Source organism: Protopterus annectens, chromosome 12.part0, assembly GCF_019279795.1.
Source record: "Protopterus annectens isolate FY-2018-M chromosome 12.part0, PAN1.0, whole genome shotgun sequence".
NCBI classification, from domain to species: Eukaryota; Metazoa; Chordata; order Ceratodontiformes; family Protopteridae; genus Protopterus; species Protopterus annectens.
The window spans coordinates 1,255,518,508-1,255,538,876 of NC_056746.1; the positions used below are offsets into that span (position 1 = coordinate 1,255,518,508).

Consider the following 20,369-nt stretch of genomic DNA (forward strand, 5'->3'; position numbering starts at 1 on the left):
TGTGTGTACGCTCCAAACCCGGCTATGAGAAAGCAACCTAGACCTTTAAAACTAAAGATGCAATATTACCAGCAGAAGGACAAAGTACTAAAAGTGGGAGACAGCAGAGTGTTTGTGGAGAATGACTATTCATTGTACACCAGGCAGTAGAGGAGTAAATTTATTCCATTTCTCAGAGAATGTTGAGAAGCAGATGTGAGATTCAAACTGCTGAACACAGCTATCTGGAAAATATTTTCCCTTGAGGGACAAAATCATTTTTTTTTTTATGAAGTACATGCTAAGGAGGAAATACAAAACTTTGTCCAACAAAACAATGGTGAATGTTCTTCTGGCAATAAAGAACAGAGAGAGACTGTGCCAGAGAAACCTTTTCAAATGTTTCAACAGAAAATGCTTGAGAGAAAGAAAAAAACACAAGGGTCGACTAGAAGAAGTGAAGCAGAATCAGGGTTTGGGAGGTGGGAGATGGACAGGAATAAAACCATTAACTTGAAAATAGATAAATGTGGGATTACAAAGCAATATTTATGTATTTGTGAAACATGACAGAACAATCAATTCTGAAAATATTGGACTTTTTAAAAACTTGTAAGGTACTCCAAAGCATATGCCCAACTTCATGTCATTAATTTTCAGAAAAATACTTGGGTGTAAGGAAGAAGCAGGAGAAAGTTAAGTAAAGCAAATGTTTTTTCTTAATGGTACTATTTTAATAGTGCACGATTTTCTCTGCATGCTAAAAAGTATGTATAATTGTGATACTAATGTACATAAGTCATCCTGTTTTTTTTTTCTTTCTTTCTCCCGTCTCTCTTTCACCATGTTCAGTTTTAAGAAATGCAGGCACTGCTAAAAAAAAAAAAAAAAAAACACCAAAATCTGGTTAAAAGAGCATGACAAAAGAAAAAAATGTGTTTTTTCTCCTTCTTGCATAGGGGAATGACTGGATTAAGGCCCTTAACTTGATCTAATAACAAGTTTTACGAGAAAGCAAGTAAATGAAAAAGAATACTGAATATTACTGAAGTCGCGGTGGTGCAGCGGTAGCGTTGTTGCCTCACAGCAAGAGGTTCTCCTGTTAGATTCTCAGCTGGAGTGCCTTCTGTGTGGAGTCTGAATGTCCTCCCTGCGGTCGAGTGACATTTGAAAGTCATGCGTGAATGGGCGTGCCTTCGTTGAAGGTTGGGCTGGCTACTCGGCACCAAAAATCTACTGCCAATCATTAGTGGACCGGAGTTCCTCTGTGGCGACCTCTAACCGGGAAAAGCCAAAAAGAAACAACATATGACTTTTTTTCTATTAAAAAAAAAAAGTGTATCCTTAACAATTTTGTCATTGTTCTCATGTCTCTAGGAGACAATCTGATAAAGATACTGGAAGTGGCTAGGAGATGATGTTCTTTGAAAGCATTCAAGTCTTTTCCCATCTGAGAGCACAATAAAGATAAGACAAAATCAGACAGAGCTTAGAAGCACAGGCTGCACCATGTGCTTTAGCATGACTAACCTTTCTTTTAGGTTAACTCAAGTCTGAGTCACTTTGGAACATTTTTCCCTTGTAGGAGAGTAAAACTTCAGTATTTGAAGATGTATGTGGTTTTGTGTGTTAAGTTAGTAGGTTTTAGGGGGGTATTGGGGTGTGTTTTATTGAAAGCATTCAAACAAAAACAAAAAAAACAAGTTTTGTAAGGTGTGTCATAGGCTCAAATGGATAAGACAAGAAACAACTGTATATAAAAAATCAGCCTGCCAAGCAGTGTATGCATGTAACCATGTAACACAAAACGCTAGAACTAGACATTTAACAAAAACTCTGTTATATATAAAAGGTGGGAACAGCTTTTTAACAATGATGCTTTCTGTAATGTCTTTACATGCCAATGGTCACACAGATAAATGCAAAAAATTAAGAGTAGTGAACTATATTAAAAATGTACTGTGCAAACAGCTATGCTAACGGAGACACACTTCGAAAGACCTGAATTTGTGAATTTAATAAAGAAAGGTTTTCAGGATGGTTATTCAGCGGAATACCTGGGGGAAAGGAAAAATAGAGGAGTACTTATATTAATTGCAAGAGGAGCTACAATAGTGATAGAAGGGGATAAAGACAATAATGGTAGATTTGTAGTACTAAAGGGCTACTGTCAAGGGAGAAGGATTACACTGGCGTGCATTTATATTCCACCTAAAACTGCTATAATGGAGCATACAAAATTCTGGGAGAAATAATCAGCTTTCAGCATGGAATATATTACTTGTAGGTGGGGACTGGAATTTGATTTGCAACAGTGAAGATGTGCCTGTGGGGGCCCAGAAGGGAAACTAGAACAAAGGAGGGCAGATTTTTGAAGAAATTTATGAAAATATTTTGCATGAAAGATGTGAATTCTGTACTATGAGTTCAGAGTGAAATTACATATTCCCCAAGATACAAAAACTGTGCTAGGCTAGACAGAATTTACATTTTACAACATGTGCATTTAACTGAAGGTCTTGATATGAACCCAATGACTATTTCAGATCGTGCGCCAATAACTAAAATAAAACCATAGGCTAATGAAATAAAAATGAGACTGTGTCTCTTTCCCACCTATTTGTTGAAAAGAGGAATTTAAGGAATGGGTAGTGGAAATTATAAAGGAACTATTAGAGAAGATAGAAATTTCTTCTGAAAATATAGCGAGGGGGTGGGATAAAATTACACTTGAGTTTAAAAATAGGGTGGAAATAAAAGAAAGGAAATATGGTTAAGTAACAATTACTTAAGAGGGACTGAAATATTATAATATTGCAAAATAGGGGGAATATTACAGAGGAACAGTAGCAACTGCAGAATGCTAAACAGAAAATCTGGAATTACATCGATAATATGCACGGGTTTAGAAAGATCGCTGTTAAGCAACTGCTTTTTGATAACTCTAAAGCACAAAAGCTTAATACAATGACTCAGGCAGCAAAGCAGAAAAACAGAAGATGGAAAAAAGGAACCATAGTGGTAGATTTGTGGTATTTGGGGACTAATGGCAAGGGAGGATGATTTCACAGAAATGTATTTATATTGCACCAAAACTGCCATTATGGACCTTAACAAAATCTTGGGAGAAATAATCAGCTCTTAGCAGGGATTTTTACTTATAGGTGGGGAAGGGAACTTGATTTGCAATAGTGAGGATGTATCAAGTGGCTCCAGAAGAAAAAGTATTTACAAATGGGCAGATTTCTGAAGAAATTTATGAAAATATTTGGTATGAAGATGTGAATTCAGTAGCAGCTGACAGAATTTACATATTACTCCACAAGGTACAGTAACTGGGCTAGACTAAATAGAAATTATATTTTACTGGAACATGTGCATTTAATTGAAGGCTTCAACACCAATTATTTCAGATCATACACCAATAAAAACTATGATAAAAATGCTAAAAAAAAATGTTAAAAAGAGGAAATTATGGAAGGGGGTGTGGAAATTCGAGACTATTATGGAAGACACAAATATCTTAGTTTATACTTAGTGAGTGAGATAAAATGAAAATGGAGTTTAAAAACAGGGTAGAATAAAACAGAAATTCATGGTTAAGTAGTAACTGGAAGGTCTTGACAAAGGTTAAAGCGCTACAGAAAGGGATATCTCCGAACAAGAACAGATGCAAATGCACAGTGGTAGAGAGAAAATAAGAGGGCATCTGGATAATATGCAGGAGTTTAGAAAGACTGTTGTCAAGCAACTATTTTTGATAATGCCAGAGCACAAACTTTTAGCACAATGACTTGGGAACAGAAACCAAAAAGGTTTGTTGCCGACCTTAGGGAGCCTATAACAACAAAAATAACCAGAGATTCTATAGAGGTATTACAGATGTTTTGTAAATTTTATGATAATTTGTATAAAGCAGAGAAATATGGAAATCATGAAAGAGCACAAATGGATATTATTATGGAAGATTCAATTATCCCCTCTGATAAGTTGTGTTTGAAGAGAAACCAGACAGGTGTGTCCTCTTTCCCCTTCATTGTTTGCTTTTTATTTAGAGCCACTGGCAAATAAAATAAAGGACGTAGAAATGCAAATATAGAATTGGTATGATAATCAAGAAAAGCTGGCTTTATTTGCAGATATTTTGTAAGTGATAAATCCAGACAAGAACATTTCACTGTTGTGGAACATTTTGCAATAGTTTCAAGAATTTGGGATACAACATTAATCAAGATAATATAAAGGTTTCAGCTATAAATTACATACTCGCACACAAACTGGTTCAGCATTACCCACATTTATGGGGACGCAATAAGGTGAAATACTTAGGAGTATGGATTAAAAGGGCTTCTATTATGGCAGCTAAGGACATATGGAAAGAGACTAAACAAAGACAGTACCCAAAATGAGACAAATGAAGGTATTTTTTATAGATATGGATAGTATGATACAAGCACTGAAAATGTTTTTAGTCCCTTTCGTTTTATATACGGGTCAGGTACATTTATCAACCAGAGGAGGAGGTGTAGACCATAATTAAGAGTTGAGGGAATTTATCTGGGAGAAGAAGAGAGGAAGAGGGCAAAAGTGGGAGAAGCTGATCCTTCCAATAGAAGGAGGTGGTTTAGGACTACCTGACTTGAAAGGATAATTTAGAGCTACAGTGTTAAGGCTTAGTCATAACACAAGCAGGAGGTCATAATTCAAAATGAAGCAGGGGAGGAAGTTGAAGAAACAGAGACAGTGGTATTTTGGATGCAGATATTTAACAACCACCACCATACAAAATAGTATATTCATAATGCAGAAAGCATTCTAAAAACTAAGCCAACACAAGAATGGTGAAAGGAAATTTTGCCAATAGGGTTGACTGCAAGCAGGAGTATAGAAAATAGGCAAGGTATGGTAGAAATTTACTGGGGAAAATTGAAAAGGAACAAAGGAATTGGGAACAAGTAAAAAGAAAGGTATAGTTAAGAGTGGGATGTGGCCAAGAAAACTTTTGGCCTGCAGTCTAGAGAGACTGCCATCCATATCACAGAATGATATCAGGGTACAGGCAAAAGGGATAAGGTAATCCTAAAATGAAAGATCTGCTCTGGTAGAGTTTTTAGTTGAACCTAGAACAGAAGCTACTTTTAAAACTGGGATACGTAGGGCATATAAATATTGCATGACAACATTAAGAATCAGAGAAGGTTAGAAATAATTGGAAAGAGACTGGAAAATTAATTTACAACAGAACATTGAGAGGACATATGCATGGCTCCCATGTCCAGAAGGTTTAGGATCTTTGCTTGCGAGTACTTGCATAGGTATTTTTGTACCCAAAGCAGACTTCAAAGAAAATCTCCTTAGATAAATAGCAAATGTTGGAAGAGTGATGGAGAAGAAATAGGTAACTGTGAATATATGTCTTGGGACCATAATGACTTGGCAGACTAAAAATTCCCTACAGAACATTTTGTCAAAATTATTGAGTGAACAAATGGCTTTAAGTAAAGAAATGATTCTTTTGATCTGGGACACAGGAGCTGAATTGCCTAGACATAGTAATGTCTTGTTAAGTTTAATTAATTGGGCTGTCAAATCAGTAATTTCTACAAAATGGAAATCAAAGTCTAAACCGATTTTATTTAGTGATTATAAAAGAGATAAGAGATAAAAGAACTGGAAAGGGGATATTTAGGAAAGGGAAGGAGCAAGTTACATATAAATAAATTGTGGGGAACAATACATGCAGAATAATGTTCAGGAGAAGTGAGGTTTAAGGGAAGGCAGGAATTGAGTAATTTATGTAATGCTGGATTAATGATAGTTAAAGAAATAAAAAGAGGTGATGTATAATGTATGTAAATGGAAAAAATGTTAATATTGCTTGTGTTATTTTCTGTTAAACGTTTGCCTATATCTTAAGTAACAATTTAGTAAAGGGGTTTTAAAAAAAGTTCAAAAAAGGGATTTAACGTCAAAGAATAGGAGGGGCAAAAGCAATAAGGAAACATTTGCTTCTGGCAGGATTTAAGAAAAGTACATCTGCTTCTATGCAGAATGCAAGTGTTCCTCTAAACAGAAGTAGAGATAATGTCCTGGGAGAGATGGGAGAAGCATTCCCTCTGAAGAATGCAGAATAGCTCAGCCCCTGCCAAAACATAGTTCTGTTTTTACTTCTCTTTTAGTCTAATAAATGCAGAATTTAGGTTCTTGCTTTAAATGTGGCCTCTTCCTCTTATACTTCTATCCTACAAACAGCATGCAACTGCTTCAATTCCTTGCACACTATTTTGCATCATCCCAATTTTTCCCATTAAACACTTTGCCTTTTCTTCCGTTGTCTTAAACTGTACCTGTATCCAGAAATGTTTCAGTATACTTGCATGCAATATTGACATGGACACGAAACTTTCTTTCCTAGCACTCTCAAAGTTGCTAATGTTTTGGTGGAAATATTTAGCACAAGGCAAATTTACATGACTTCATTTTCAAAATTCAAACTTGTCTGCTTTAGCAGCACGCCTTACACATCTAACAAGAATGAAACAACTGACTTTTAAACAGAAGACAGTATCAAACTCAAAAGTTTATTCAGAATAATGAAAACATGCCACCAAGGAAAATAAATTCAATAAAAATGTATCCGGTTACAATATTCCCTCACAGGATAGATGTCTACCTGCTGCAAAAACACTAAACATTTTTAGAAATAGCATTTCTATGGCCATTTAGCCCATCTGACAGATCCTGAGCACTAAATATTTGTTGGCCGAAACACAAGCTCTGCTACAGATATTCAATAAGCTTCTTACCTCTCTCCAATAATATCTTTACAGCCTGTGGTTGTGACAAATATATTGCCTTCTTTGCAGGCATCATCCATAGTTGTTACTTCATATCCTAAAACAAGGCAGAAACAAAAAGTAAACACATTTTCACTTCTTCCCATCCGATAACCTCTTGGATTGCTCAGGAAAACAACATTTACATAGTTTTACTTCTGTTCGATTCAAAGGCAAAAATTATATATCTACTCTTACTGGACACCCATGGAAAATACTATGAATATAAAAGCTGAACCCAACAGTTAAAAATAGTTTAGTGCTTGAAGATGTAATGCAAATGTAACCATAAGATTCAGAGAATTCACCTTGAATCCTAATCAATATTTCTACACCACATTGCAATACCATCCTTTAGGTGTGTCTAAACAGGATCAGCGCCCTACAATTCTGTTCAAAGTATTAGTATGTTTCTTATTTTGATTTAGACTAGAATACATTCCTGTGTAGAGTCTAATGAAACAAAGCAATAAACAATGCAAAAGAAGTAAATGTTAACAGATGATTCCTTGTCAGGGGTGCAAGACTGACAAATGAGAGTCCAGGCGTTTCAAAGAAACTGATTCCAACAGAAAACAAATCTCGCTGTTACACCTTCCAGTTTTTTTTTACGGGATTTCTCTCTTGCTACCTCCATAATACAGGGGCTTGCACTTCCCTGCATCCCCTTTGTACACAGACTGGTACACTTGAAAGGGTGATAATTCAGATGTTGCAGCCTTGGATTGGGTAGCTCCCTTTCATTTGTAACTGCAGTTCGGTAACTGAGGACTGCAAATGAGATCATCTAATTTTGTGAAGAGATCTGACCATGGACATTAAAGAATGCTCCACCATTAAACTACCCAAAGTAATGAAATAAAAACAGAAAATACAAGAGAAACAGAACATGTGCTTAATCTCCCTTTATGCAAGCCCCCCCCCCCCCCCCGATAACCTTTTCCCTCAGTCTATTTTACATTTCTGGCTGCCTGGGTAGTGCATCATCAGCGACCTGCTGAGCAGTTACGAGGTCATCAGAGCCCATGCGCAACCTCTGGTTTGATCCTGGTACGCTTCTAATGTTTACACGTTTAAAGTGAAACTATCTGAACTCTGTAGTCTGTGGTCAAAAGGGACTGTACTTATTCAGTCTCCATACAAGGCAGTCACTTATTTCGCCCTACCAATACTCTGTCAAGGGAGATGCACAATAAAATCACGTTGTACGGAGTATAGATCGTGGCAAATGTTCACTGTGCTGTCTAGATACTGCAAGACCTTTCCTGGGCTCTAACTTACACTAGAAAGGTGAAAATATGTTAACGACCTAGAATTGGCCTTCTGTTTTTCCTCAACAAGACATCCCATCAAAGAAATATTTAATTCTGCCAACTCCTGATAAAACATTTGCACAACACAGACTCGCTACAAAATGCTGGCTGCCAGTGACGCAGAAAACTAAACAAGCATTTGTTAATCAAATGGCAGCTTTTTGCCAAATGCTGCCCAACTACATTTCATCAAATCTTCCCACGGTTTCTCTGATTCAGAATGTTGATATTACTGGGACACCACTTTAAACAAGACAAATGACCCCTAAATAAAATTCCAACAATATGAAGATGCCATCCATGTTTTTAAAGATTTAACAGGAATTTCATGTGGAACGTAAGCAGTGCATTGGCACTTAAATATTTTCAACAATACTGTGAACATGTTGATTTCAACATCACAGCCAGTTCCTCTGCTAGCTACTGAATTATGAAGAGAAGATGGTCTGGGAATACACAGTGGGAATGATAACAGTGCACACACAAGGAAGAGTTTTATTAACTCTACTATTTAAGGACTCTCACTGTAAAAGTGTATCAACAGCCATCACAGCAAAATGACTAGAATTTCCTTTTGAGTAGCGAATAGTGGGTGAGGTTTGATAAGGAGGTTCCACAACATCCATCACCGCAACTGATGCAAATGAAAAGCAAAGCTATCAGTGCTGTAGAGATTTTCCGAATGTGTCAGAATATCTAGAACTCTACCTCCCTAGGAATACCACAAGACAATATTGGGGCCACTACTTTTCTCTAACTTTACAAACAATCTACACACCTCTTCCAAACAAGCCACACCAATTCAGTATGGAGATGATTCAACACTTATCTGCGCAGCCCCATCTGTTACCACCCTACAAGAACTGGCCCAAGAATCATTCTCTGCCACTGAAAGTTGGATCACTGACATCCAAATCGATCTCAACCCCAATAAAACCATTGTTTTCTTCATTTCCCTGTTTGCTTCCTTGCCACGGATCATACAAGTCTCACCATTTTTCTTCTATTCAAATCTCACACTGTTTCAGAAAGTTTTTCTTCAGACTGCACGACATAGGCTTGACAACAGTTTCATTAATTCACTGTTGGTCACTCACTACCCATGACTAAATCAGAAGAATGTTAGCATCAGTAAAGTTAGTTGGTGGAAAAATCTTTATGCAGACAGGATGGATGAACTGTACTGCAACACTACATAACCTGGTAAATACTTTGTTTTGGCCAATTAAGTACTGTGTTTGCCCATAAAAGCCTGTAACCATGGCAAAGAATATTACTAAAAAAAATTAAAAAAAAAAAAAAAACAAAGACATGACTGACAAAACCAAAGAAACAAATTTAATGTACCAAAAACAGTTAAGCACTTTGGTCTTTACACTCTCCAAAGACTTCCTCAGAACACAGACCTAATGACATCACTTCCTTTTATAACCTTTAGTTCATTCCGTTCCTATCATTTAAGGAGACATTATAGATAAAAGGATCATAACCTTAAAACAGATACAAAGGAAATCATTTCATTTAATCCAGACAAAGTTTAAGAATTTAAGATGCCAACAGAGTTCTTTCATTTCTAGCAGTTTACTGTGTGCACTGCCTCTCAAGTCAGTTTGCATCCTTTTTTATGCAAGGAAAAAAAACAGAATTTTATGATCTTGGTGGTCTTTTATGTGCCTAAATAATGAATTTGTAACATCCTTTTTCATGTTGTATAAATGTTTATATTCTGTCCTTAAAATGCCGTTCAGTTTTTCCTAACATAAAGGGCAGGGCACGTTTTTCAAAGTGCAACACAAATACCATAAAGAGGAAATGTCTGCTAGAGTTCCTTCTTGAATATGGGGACATTGTCTGCACCTATGGCATTTATACTTTCCCGCCCATTTGGTAGAACCTAAAACATTGCTAAAATGTGCATCTAGAAAATTTTTAGTTTGTTTCTTTTTATAAACTATTTTGGGTTATTTTCCCATGATTTTACAAATTCCATTGTCCGATGTAAAAATATGCCAATTTTTGTTTAGAATATCCTTAATATGATAAGCATCAATGTTATAACTTGTAATAAATGGCCGCAGATAAGTCATATTCCTTCTGACATCTATCACTGGGCTAGCATTAACAACATCCATTATGAATCAAGGGAAAATGTACATCATTGCATCTTCTGTTATTAACTTCTATAAATATTGGCTACAAAATTTTTTTTGGTTAACCCCTATTTAAGAACATTTTTTCTAGCATCTCTACCTGTGTATCAAATAAATCAATTTGCACCAAACATACTCGCTGACATTTCAGATCATTTTACTGGTGTACAGGGTGACTACTATAATGTAACAAAGCATTTGAATAGTTAGATTTCCTGTATTACAGTCTTTCATAACCTGACTATCCAAACAATTCAATGTATCAAAACTGGCTTGTAAAGCTGAATAGATCTGGCAGTGATTATGTTGTACATACAGACTGTGGCACAGGGAACCAAACCTCCTAGGAAACAATACAACAGTCCCTATAACATATTTGTATACCACAAAATGACAAGAATGATACTGATACTTAACTGTAAATACTTGATAAGAACCACTTTTTATCAGTTTCAGTGGCATTTTCTTTTGAAGCAGCTTTTTACCAAAAACCTAAAAGTAAATATTTGAAGATCTATTCAGATTTTGTCACAGCTACCTGCCCATTTGAACAAAAATATGTTAAAGCTTAAGCTAAAGGAATGAACAGTTTTTTAAATTATTCTGATTTAGGAATTGGAAGAGAGTACTGTGCTCCAGGCTCTCACAATTACAAAAGTAAAGTATAATCTAAAAATTAAGAATTAATAGCAGAAGGCAGCAACAGACTGATTGTCACAGCTACTGATGAAATAAAAAGCCCTTCTCCCATATAGAATGACGGCATCAGTCACAGCAAGAGTCATACCACCTCCTAGCCAACTACATAACCACATCCATGACGCCCACAAATCACAAAACATAGCCTGGCTCTACGACAGAGGAACAGAGCCCTAACTACAGCTCAGGTGACAGGGGTTTGAAAAGTAGCACCTGCAACAGAGGAAGCTGGCAGGGAAACAGTGGAATGAAGGAGTGTAGACAGTTCACCTCTACTGGGAAGGAAGGATTTCAAATGCTTGAGGAGCAAAGGAGGAAGTGCAATTTATCCAGTGGAGAGCAGGGAAACTGCTTACCATACTTGAGGGAAGGGACAGGGCTGCCTGCTGGCAATGTCCCTTATTGAAATGAGGAGCAACCAGCACTGTCTGCCTACTTCACACCTCCCCTCTGATCCATCAACCGAGTGTCTGCAAACAGTTGCCTGTAATCAAGAGAGAAAAAAATATCAGACCATTAATAATGGCTGGCTGAATGATGGTCCCTCATGGTCCACCCTCACCCGGGTGATGGGAAACAAATGGAATGATTGATAATGGACATACAACAGGTCAGGGCACTCCTCCTTAACCATACATCATCTTTCTTCATTTCTTTACCCTTTCATTCACTGACACTTCCACAAATAAATATGGCTAATGCCTCCTTCACTTTCATTGCATATTCCCTTGATCAGACTAAGTACAAGATTATGTTATCTTTAGTGGGGGAGGGTACAAACAACCCCAGTCTACTACTCATCCACGGTCACACTCCCAATAGCGAAATCAGTTCACTACAGTGTTTTACTCACCATAGGGTCCCACTGCAGGTCAACAACCCATCCAAATGTCTTTAGAGACTTCTCAGATTCTAAATTCCTTTGGTCAGATAATGGATTCCAAGATAGCTGCACACTGAACAACAGGTTGATTTGAACTCTACCAGTGTAAAACTGCTAAAAAAAGAGCTAGTGAACCTGTATGTTTGGGTAAAGTTTAGTTATTGCCTATTACACTGCAAGGATGCCAGCAAAGAACAAATGTGGAGAACCTGAGATGAAATCAAATCAAAAAAAGAATCCTGCCTTGAGAGAATTCTACAGCTGTTCAGCAGAAATCAGTTTTAAGTTTCAGTTTTTTTTTTTTTTTTTTTTTTTTACACGAGATGACATCCAGTAATTTAGAGGAAAAAATTTTAAAAAATCTACTCAGAGGTGCTTAAAGAACAACAATGGGATTCTATTATTAAATGCTCAACTTCTCTGTCGTTTTTCAACCTACTGCCCCTGCTATGAATAAACAAAAATACAGCATGTTATGTAGTCCTGTCTCGGCTCCATTATTACGTGAGGATTCGGAGCCGATCCTCTGCTCCGACTCGGCCGCTTAGAAAGCCTGAAAATTTCTGACTGGCTCGTGGCTAATAGGTATCCCATGGTGCATGCGCACATTCCCCAGATCTCATTTGCCGTGTCTTCAGTCGGAAGCTTCTTTTGGTTGGCCGTGGCTAAGTGATTTAGTTCTTTATTATTACTACTTAGTAGGAGTTTTTTACTTCGTGTGAAGTGTTATTCTGATTGCTGACAGTTTTACTGAGATACCGATGTGTGTCTTTAACCAGATTTGACTTATTACTGTTTAAAAAAATTCTTGGGCCTGTTGGCCTTTTGTGTGTGGTTCCCATGAGTGTGTGCTTTTAGACTAGACCGTTTAACTTAGAGGTGCAAGTTTGTTCCCTTTTTTGCACTAGGTTCGTTTAAGTTAGAGAACCTAGTAAAACCACTTTTATTTTTTGTTGTGAGTGTTAAAGCTAGATCTGTTTAAGTTAGAGGATCTAGCTCCTCTCGTTGTGTGAGTGTGTTGGTTTTTCTCGACTGCCATTATGTCCAAAGAACAAAGAGCATAAACAGTCAGGATTTAAAAAGTGCACTAAATGTTCGCAAAAAATGTCCATCACTGATGGACATAGTGTCTGTGGGTACTGTTTAGAGGCCATACATCTTCAAGAAACTTCTCTTTTGTCATTCCCTTAGCCCTAGAGTGCTCCAGGAACGGAAGAATAAGCTGATCCTAAAAGGCATGTTAAAACCTTCCTTTGAGGAAGCCCTAGCCAGTTCTTCCTCCTCTGCTAGGTCGCAGTCTTCTAGAAAGGATAAGGGCAAGACCTCTAAAAGGCCCTCTCCAGCCTCAACTTCTGTCTCTGAACCTCCACAGAAGTTACCAAAATCAGAGATGGCCTCTGTCTCTTCGGCTCCACTGTCTTTCGGAGCCGAATGAGATTCTGGACACGGACCTTGCAGTATCGGCACCAAGTGCTTTGGTGCTGATCACTAGCAGTCCTCTTTGGAGCCAGTCTACAGACATTCCACCGGTCTCCTCTACTCTAAAATCGCCTATATTGCAGAGAGTGAAGTCTCCCACACTGTCCTCCAGATCCTCCAGGAGCTTATCTGAAAAAGACATCAAGAGAGTGGTGCTCAGATTCCTTAAGTCGGCGGCCTTGCCAAAATTTTTATCGGCTCCAACCCTTTCGGTCTCGGAGCCAATTCCTGCTACCGATCCTGCTCTTTTTCCTCCTCCAACCCAGATTGGGCCTTTGGAGCCGATGTTGTCGGTACAGACTATAGTGGTGTCCTTGGCTCCAGCACCTCATGTGGTTGTCTCGGAGCCAAGCTCCACTCCAACACTATCGGCGCCATCCGAAGTGTCTAGGGTCCGAAGCTCTTCGGTCGGCCCAGAGGGGGACACTTGGAACCGAACCTCTTCGGTGCCAAGTCTTCCTCTTGGTGCATCGGCCCGAGTAAGCTCGGAACCTACATAGTTCTCGAAGCCGATTCCTTTGGAGCTATCAGCACCTACGCTCTCTTCGGAGCCGGGGCGTCATTCGGAGCCAGAGGAATCTGTCTTCGTGAGGATGAGGAGCATGTTGGATAGTTCATCCATACCACGTAGGAGTACCGATGCTATACTCCCTCAAGCGCCAACTACGGTCTCAGCATCCTCTCCCCCCCGGGATGGTAGAGACCCACAGCCTCAGGATACCTATTTGGGTGACCCCCGATCTTCCGAGACCTCCCCAGAAGACCCCGCTGAGGAGCCCCCTTGGAAGAGATCATGTAAGACGAAGCATGTAGACTCCCCTGATGAGTCTGTCACATCTGACACTGACCTCGAGGAGTCGGTGGGGTCCCATAAGTCATCCTCTGAAGATATCTCTTTTGCAGACATTTTAGAGATCCTCAGGCAGAGAGGCGGCTGGCCCACTGTTACCCTGTCCGATGAGGAGTCAGTGTACCTGAAGGCTTTCGGGTCTCAACCTTCAGCTTCATGGGTGTCTCCTCCATTTAATGAATTACTGGATCTTGTGAGTCAAAGTATGGCAGACTCCTGATGCTGTGGAACCGGTCCCCAGGAGGCCGAATAAATTTCTTTCCTCCCCTAAAAACAAAGAATTTTTATCCAAGGGTTTACTTGTTGATGCCATGGTGGTGGCGGCGGCCACTAAGAAGGAGCTAGCAGAAACTTCTATCCATCCACTTAATAAGGAATCCCGAATGATGGATAGGTATGGGAAGCGTATCTTCTCTTCAGCGGCTTTTACACTCAGATCGCTGAACTATCCATCACATTTTACGAGACTTCAGAGAGATCTCCTAAAGGAGTTAGGAGATGCTCTTCAGGGTACCTCTACTGAAGCAGTCCCATCTACAGTGTCGGCTCAGTTGGCTACTCTCACATCTATTGTTAACTCCTCCATGCAGCTGATTTCGTATGCAGCTGATGGTGCAAGTAGGGAGGCAGGTCCAGGAGTCTCCTTAAGGAGACATTCCTGGATGCGTCTCTGCAACATTGCTGAGCCTTTCAAGTCTACATTCACCAATGCTTCCATGGACGGATCCTTTCTTTTCGGACCCAAGGTGAAAGATACCCTCACCAGGTGTGAACAGGAAGGAAAGACTCTCTCTGCCATGGGAGTCCATTTTACCGTTCATTCTAGACCTTACCCTAAAGGTCAGAAATGCAGTAAAATGTGGTTGAAGACATCACATCGACCTTTCTAGGACACACAAGGTGATTCCTCCTTCAAAGGCAGGGGAGGAGGAAATAATGGTAGATGTCGCCCTAGAGGCAGGGGAGGCCCACTAAATCAGGGAGGTCGCGATTCCTTTCCTGACCGTCCCTATCAGTGTTCCTGATGTGGAACCAGACTGTGCGTCTCTGGAGCCGGTCGGGAGTTGCCTGTCCTTGTACCCAGAAGCTGGCTAAATCGCACTCGAGACAAGTGGGTACAAGACATTATCACCAGAGGTTACTCTATACCCTTTTCCCTTCCACCACACCCTCCCAAAAGGATCCCAGATGTACCACCCAATCACAGGGATCAAGCGGGTATAGAGATAAAAAAAAAAAGCTGCTATTAAAAAGAGTCATCCAAAAGGTCCCAGCAGACCAGACAGGATTCGGAACATACTCCGGGTTCTTTTTAGTTCCAAAAAGAACAGGAGACTGGAGACCCATCCTAGACCTCAGCAGGTTAAACGAGTTTGTAAAGAAGTCCAAGTTCCGAATGGTCACTCTACAATCCATACACCCTCTGTTAGGGAGAGACAGCTGGATGTCCTCAATAGATCTCCAGGATGCCTACTACCACATAATGATGGACAAAGCATCAAGGAGCTACCTACGCTTCCGGCTGGGAGCCAATCATTACAAGTTTTGGGCGCTGCCCTTTGGTCTCACCACAGCCCCCCGGGTGTTCACCAAGTGCATGGCAGTATTCACAGCTCATTTGAGGCATCAGGGAATCCAAGTCTTTCCATACCTGGACGATTGGCTCCTGACCACCACCACCAGGCATCGCCAAGTTCAAGCGAGAGAATCCACAATCAAGCTCTGTTCCCAGTTGGGAATCTCGATAAACTGGGAAAAATTCTCTACTTTGCTCACTCAGTCTATAACTTTTATAGGAGCAAACAGACACAGTCGCTATGACAGCCAGACTATCTACAGACAGAATACAGAATCCTGTGCAACAAATTTACAGGATACTTCCCCTTCAAAGAGTCAAAGCAAAGGTGGTGTTGCAGCTTCTCGGAACTATGGCATCGACCATAACCTTGGTACCTTTAGCAAGACTACATATGAGAATACTCCAATGGCTCCTGTCATCCCAGGGGTCCTTTCAGCAGTTGCCTCTACATCATCAGATTTTGATTACAGATTCTTGCAAAAGGGACCTACGCTGGTGGATTCAACCAGGTCATCTTACCACAGGGACTCCCTTTGTACCGCACCACCCCATTGCCACTGTGACCATGGATGCTTCTCAGATAGGGTGGGGGGGGCATTATCTTGGCAGAACTGTCCAAGGCACATGGCAAGATCAGGAGGCCCATCTGCATATCAATGTCCTAGAGATGAGAGCGGTGCTTCTAGCATTGCAAGGACTTCACGACTTTCTCCCTCTAGGGACGATAGCTATCCATACAGACAACATGTCGGTGGTCTGGTATCTAAACAATCAAGGGGGGACCAGATCATACCCCTTATGTCGAGAGGCCCTGCGAGTTTGGCATTGGGCGATTTCTTCCCAATGCTTTCTCATTGGGATGCACATACCGGGGACTTCCAATGTGATAGCGGACAAGCTAAGCAGGGCAATATTGTTACCTCACGAATGGTCCTTGAACTAGAAAATAGCCAGTATGATTTTCCGCAAGTGGGGACAACCCTGCTGCGACCTCTATGCCACCCCCATCAACACCAAATGCAGCACCTTTTTCTCTCTCATCCCCCCTCCGAGAGAGTCTCCAAGAGATGCACTTGTCCACGATTGGCCCCTGGGACTCCTATATGCTTTTCCTCCTTTTCCACTCATCCCCAAGGTCATACAGAAAGCAATGTTGTTGGGAAGCAAGATGATCCTCATCACTCCTTACTGGCCTCATCAGATTTGGTTCCCTTTCCTCGGGCCTCACCTGTTAGACTCTGGAGCCAGTGCCAGACCTCCTGACACATGTCAGGTTCTCTTCACCCCAGTCTCCACACACTCAAACTGACAGCATGGCTGCTCCAGTTCTGTCACTAGTCAGGCTTCATGATCTGTCTCCAGCTGTAACTCATATTACCTCTTCTCACAAGCCTTCGACTAGAAAATTCTATCACAGTAAATGGAAGAGATTTTCTATATGGGCACACAACAGAAGTTGATCCATTTACAGCTCCCATTACAACTGTTCTAGGGTTTCTTTCAGAACTCTTTCACCAGAGTTCAGGGGTTGCTACACTCAGAGTTCAGCTAGCAGCAATATCTAATTTTCATGCAGGGATTAAGGATTCCAGTCTTATGTCTCACAAACTGTGCAAATCTTTCATGATGTTAAGACCTCCTGTGCAAGACCCCATTCCTCCTTGGGATCTGAATCTAGTCCTGTCTAGACTTACTCTGCCACCTTTTTAACCAGCCCATAGTTGTCAGTTGAAATTCCTGTCTTGGAAGACTCTTTCTGGTAGCAATAACCTCAGCCAGACGAGTTTCTGAATTATAGGCCCTGTCAGTTAAACCGCCATATTTAATTTTTCACAAAGACAGGGTTTCTCTCCAGACCAATCCTTCCTTTATTTCTAAAGTCTGTTCTCAATTTCACTTAAACCAAACAATTGAATTGCCAGTGTTCTTCCCTAATCACTCCAACAAAGCAGAGTATGCATTCCACCAATTGGATGTGCATAGGTAAAGCACAGCTGTGTACCTACCATAAATGAAGATGTTAGAGTGTACTCACTGTTGCAGTCATTACTCTTGGGTTATCCTGCTGGCAGGCTACCAGCAGTCGGCCTGAATTCCAAAGTCCTGGTCCGGCATTTTCTTCAGTTTCTTGCCCCAGATGTCAGGTGCCCCCAAAAGGGTAGGCTAAATATATTATGCCAATAAACATACATGCACTAAAGTAACATTTCCTTCATCTACAAGCAAATACGCCACATAGGTTGTATAGGATAGAGAAGTACAGATAAACCCCAGCAAAAGAAAGGGGGACGGTGGGAGGGTAACCTGGACTGCAACAGTGAATACACTCTAACATCTACATTTATGGTAGGTACACAACTGTACTATGTTCATCGTGTTTCACTGTTGCAGTCATTACTTTTGGGTTGAATCCCAAAGCTGAGGATTAGGAGAGACTATGAGGCCCTGCAGAACTGCAGTGGCAAAGCCTGCTCTGGATTTAGAGTAAAGATGTAAGTGGTAGTGCTTTGTAAAGGTGTGCACTGAACTCCAAGTTGCAGCCTCTAAGATGTCTTTGGTTGGTACTCCTCTGAGAAAGGCTGCTGAAGTGGCTGCTGCTCTGGTAGAATGAGGTCTAATGCCCTTAGACACTGATTTGCCATGCTGTGAGTAGCAGAAACTAATGCAATGACCTATCCATTTAGAAATAGTCTGTTTTGAGATAGCCTTTCCTTGTGATCCTGCAGCATATGCCACTAAAAGTTGCTCAGTCTTTCTGAAAGCTTTGGTTCTGTCCAAGTAGAAGCATAGCTGTCTGTGTATGTCCAAAGAATGCAGAATCTTCTCACCCTTGTTCTGTGGGTTTGGATAAAAGGTAGGCAAGTGAATGGTTTGGTTGAGGGCCACACAGGACACCACCTTAGGCATAAATGTAGGGTTTGTCCTCAGAGAAACCCTGTCTGGATGAAAAATGATAAAAGGTTCCACAGCCATGAGTGCTTGTAACTCTGAGACTCATCTTGCAGAGGTTATTGCTAGGAGCAGAGAAGTTTTCCAGGATAAGAATTTTATATCAGCTGTTGAGGCTGGCTCAAAAGGAGGCAGTGTGAGTTTTTCCAAGACATAGTTGAGGTCCCATGCAGGTAATGGTGCTCTCCTTGGAGGCCTGATGTTTTTGGCCCCTCTGAGGTACTGCCTTATTAAAGGATGAGAAAAAATAGGCGGTTCCGTATTGTAATGGGCTGAAATTGTAGAGGCATGAATCTTAATTGATTAAAAGGAAAGGCCTTTGTCCAGCATCTCAGTTAAGTATTGTAAAATCTGAGGAATATTTGGTATCTGCGTGTTAATGCCTTGTTCCTGGTTCCAAGCACAGAATCTCTTCCATTTTTCTGAATAAGATTTTCTGGTACTGGGCCTCCTGGCCTCCAGGATAACATCCATAACAGCTTTTGAAAGAGAAGTGTTCTGAATGGCTATATTATCCACCATGCTGCCAGATTTAGGGTCCTGAGTTGGCTGTGCAGTATCGGATTGTTTTGTTGGGTCAGCAAGTGAGAAATGTGAGGCAATATCCATGCTGGACCTTGAGACAAGTTCTTTAGGACTGGGTACCAGTGCTGGCATGGCCAGTCTGGGGCAATCAGTATCATTTTTGGCTTCTCTTGTCTGACCTTTAGGAGTACCTTGGGAAGGAGAGGCAGTGGAGGAAAGGCATATACTGTTAGGTTTTTCCAGCTGAAGGATAAAGCATCCACTTTCCATGCTTGTTTGTGATATATCCTTGTGCAACATCTCTGTAATTGGCAGTTGCGAGGGGAGGCAAATAGATCTATGTCTGGGCATCCCCATTTCCTTGTTATCATGCTGAAGACTTGAGGATCCAGTTTCCATTCGTGGGGATCCATGAGGTTTCTGCTTAGTTAGTCTGCCAGAGTGTTTATTTTTCCTGGCAGGAATTGTGCTTGCAGGTGAACTTGGCAAGTCAATGCTGTGTCCCACAAAGTCATTGCTTGTCTGCAGAGGGGGTAGGAATGTGTGCCCCCCTGCTTGTTTATGTACCACATGACTGTAGTATTGTCCGTCTTTATCAGTAGTTGTCCTGGATGAAGCAGATCCTTGAAAGCTGTCAGGGCATTCTGAACAGCTAGCATCTCTTTTTGATTGATATGAAGATGCATCTGGTTTGTGGGCCATGTGCCCTGAATACATTTTCCTGCCATGTGGGCCCCCCACAGACATAATTTGATGCATCCGTTGTGAGTGTCTGTCTGGCTGTGGGTAGAGTGAATGGCAGACCCTTGTTGTGGTGACAGGCCTGTGCCCACCATCGAAACTCCTGTTGAAGGCAGGGAATGAGAGTAACTAATGTTTCCAGGCTGTGGCAATGCCGTGTCCAAACACTTAAGATACAATTGTAGTTTCCTCATATGCAGTCTGGCATATGGAATTAGCAGAATGCAGGATGCCATGAAGCCCAAGGCCTGCAGGATTTTCCTTGCAGATAACTGGGACTTTGTTGTCAACTTTTTGAAGTATGAAGTCAGTTGCCTTTGTCTGGCGTAAGATAAGCCATCTGGGCAGTTGCATTTAAGCTTGCACCCAGGAATATTATCTCTTGA

At 40.7% G+C, this 20,369-nt stretch overlaps 1 protein-coding gene across 1 annotated transcript in view; it reads right to left on the reverse strand.

Annotated features, from left to right (window-relative positions):
- AHCY (adenosylhomocysteinase) overlaps positions 1-20,369 on the reverse strand; it is a gene marked incomplete in the record, with an annotated part of 361,029 nt that overhangs the window by 87,251 nt on the left and 253,409 nt on the right. The window contains 1 exon segment of the mRNA XM_044090274.1: positions 6,786-6,873. Within this exon segment, the coding sequence (XP_043946209.1) occupies positions 6,786-6,873 (88 nt within the window).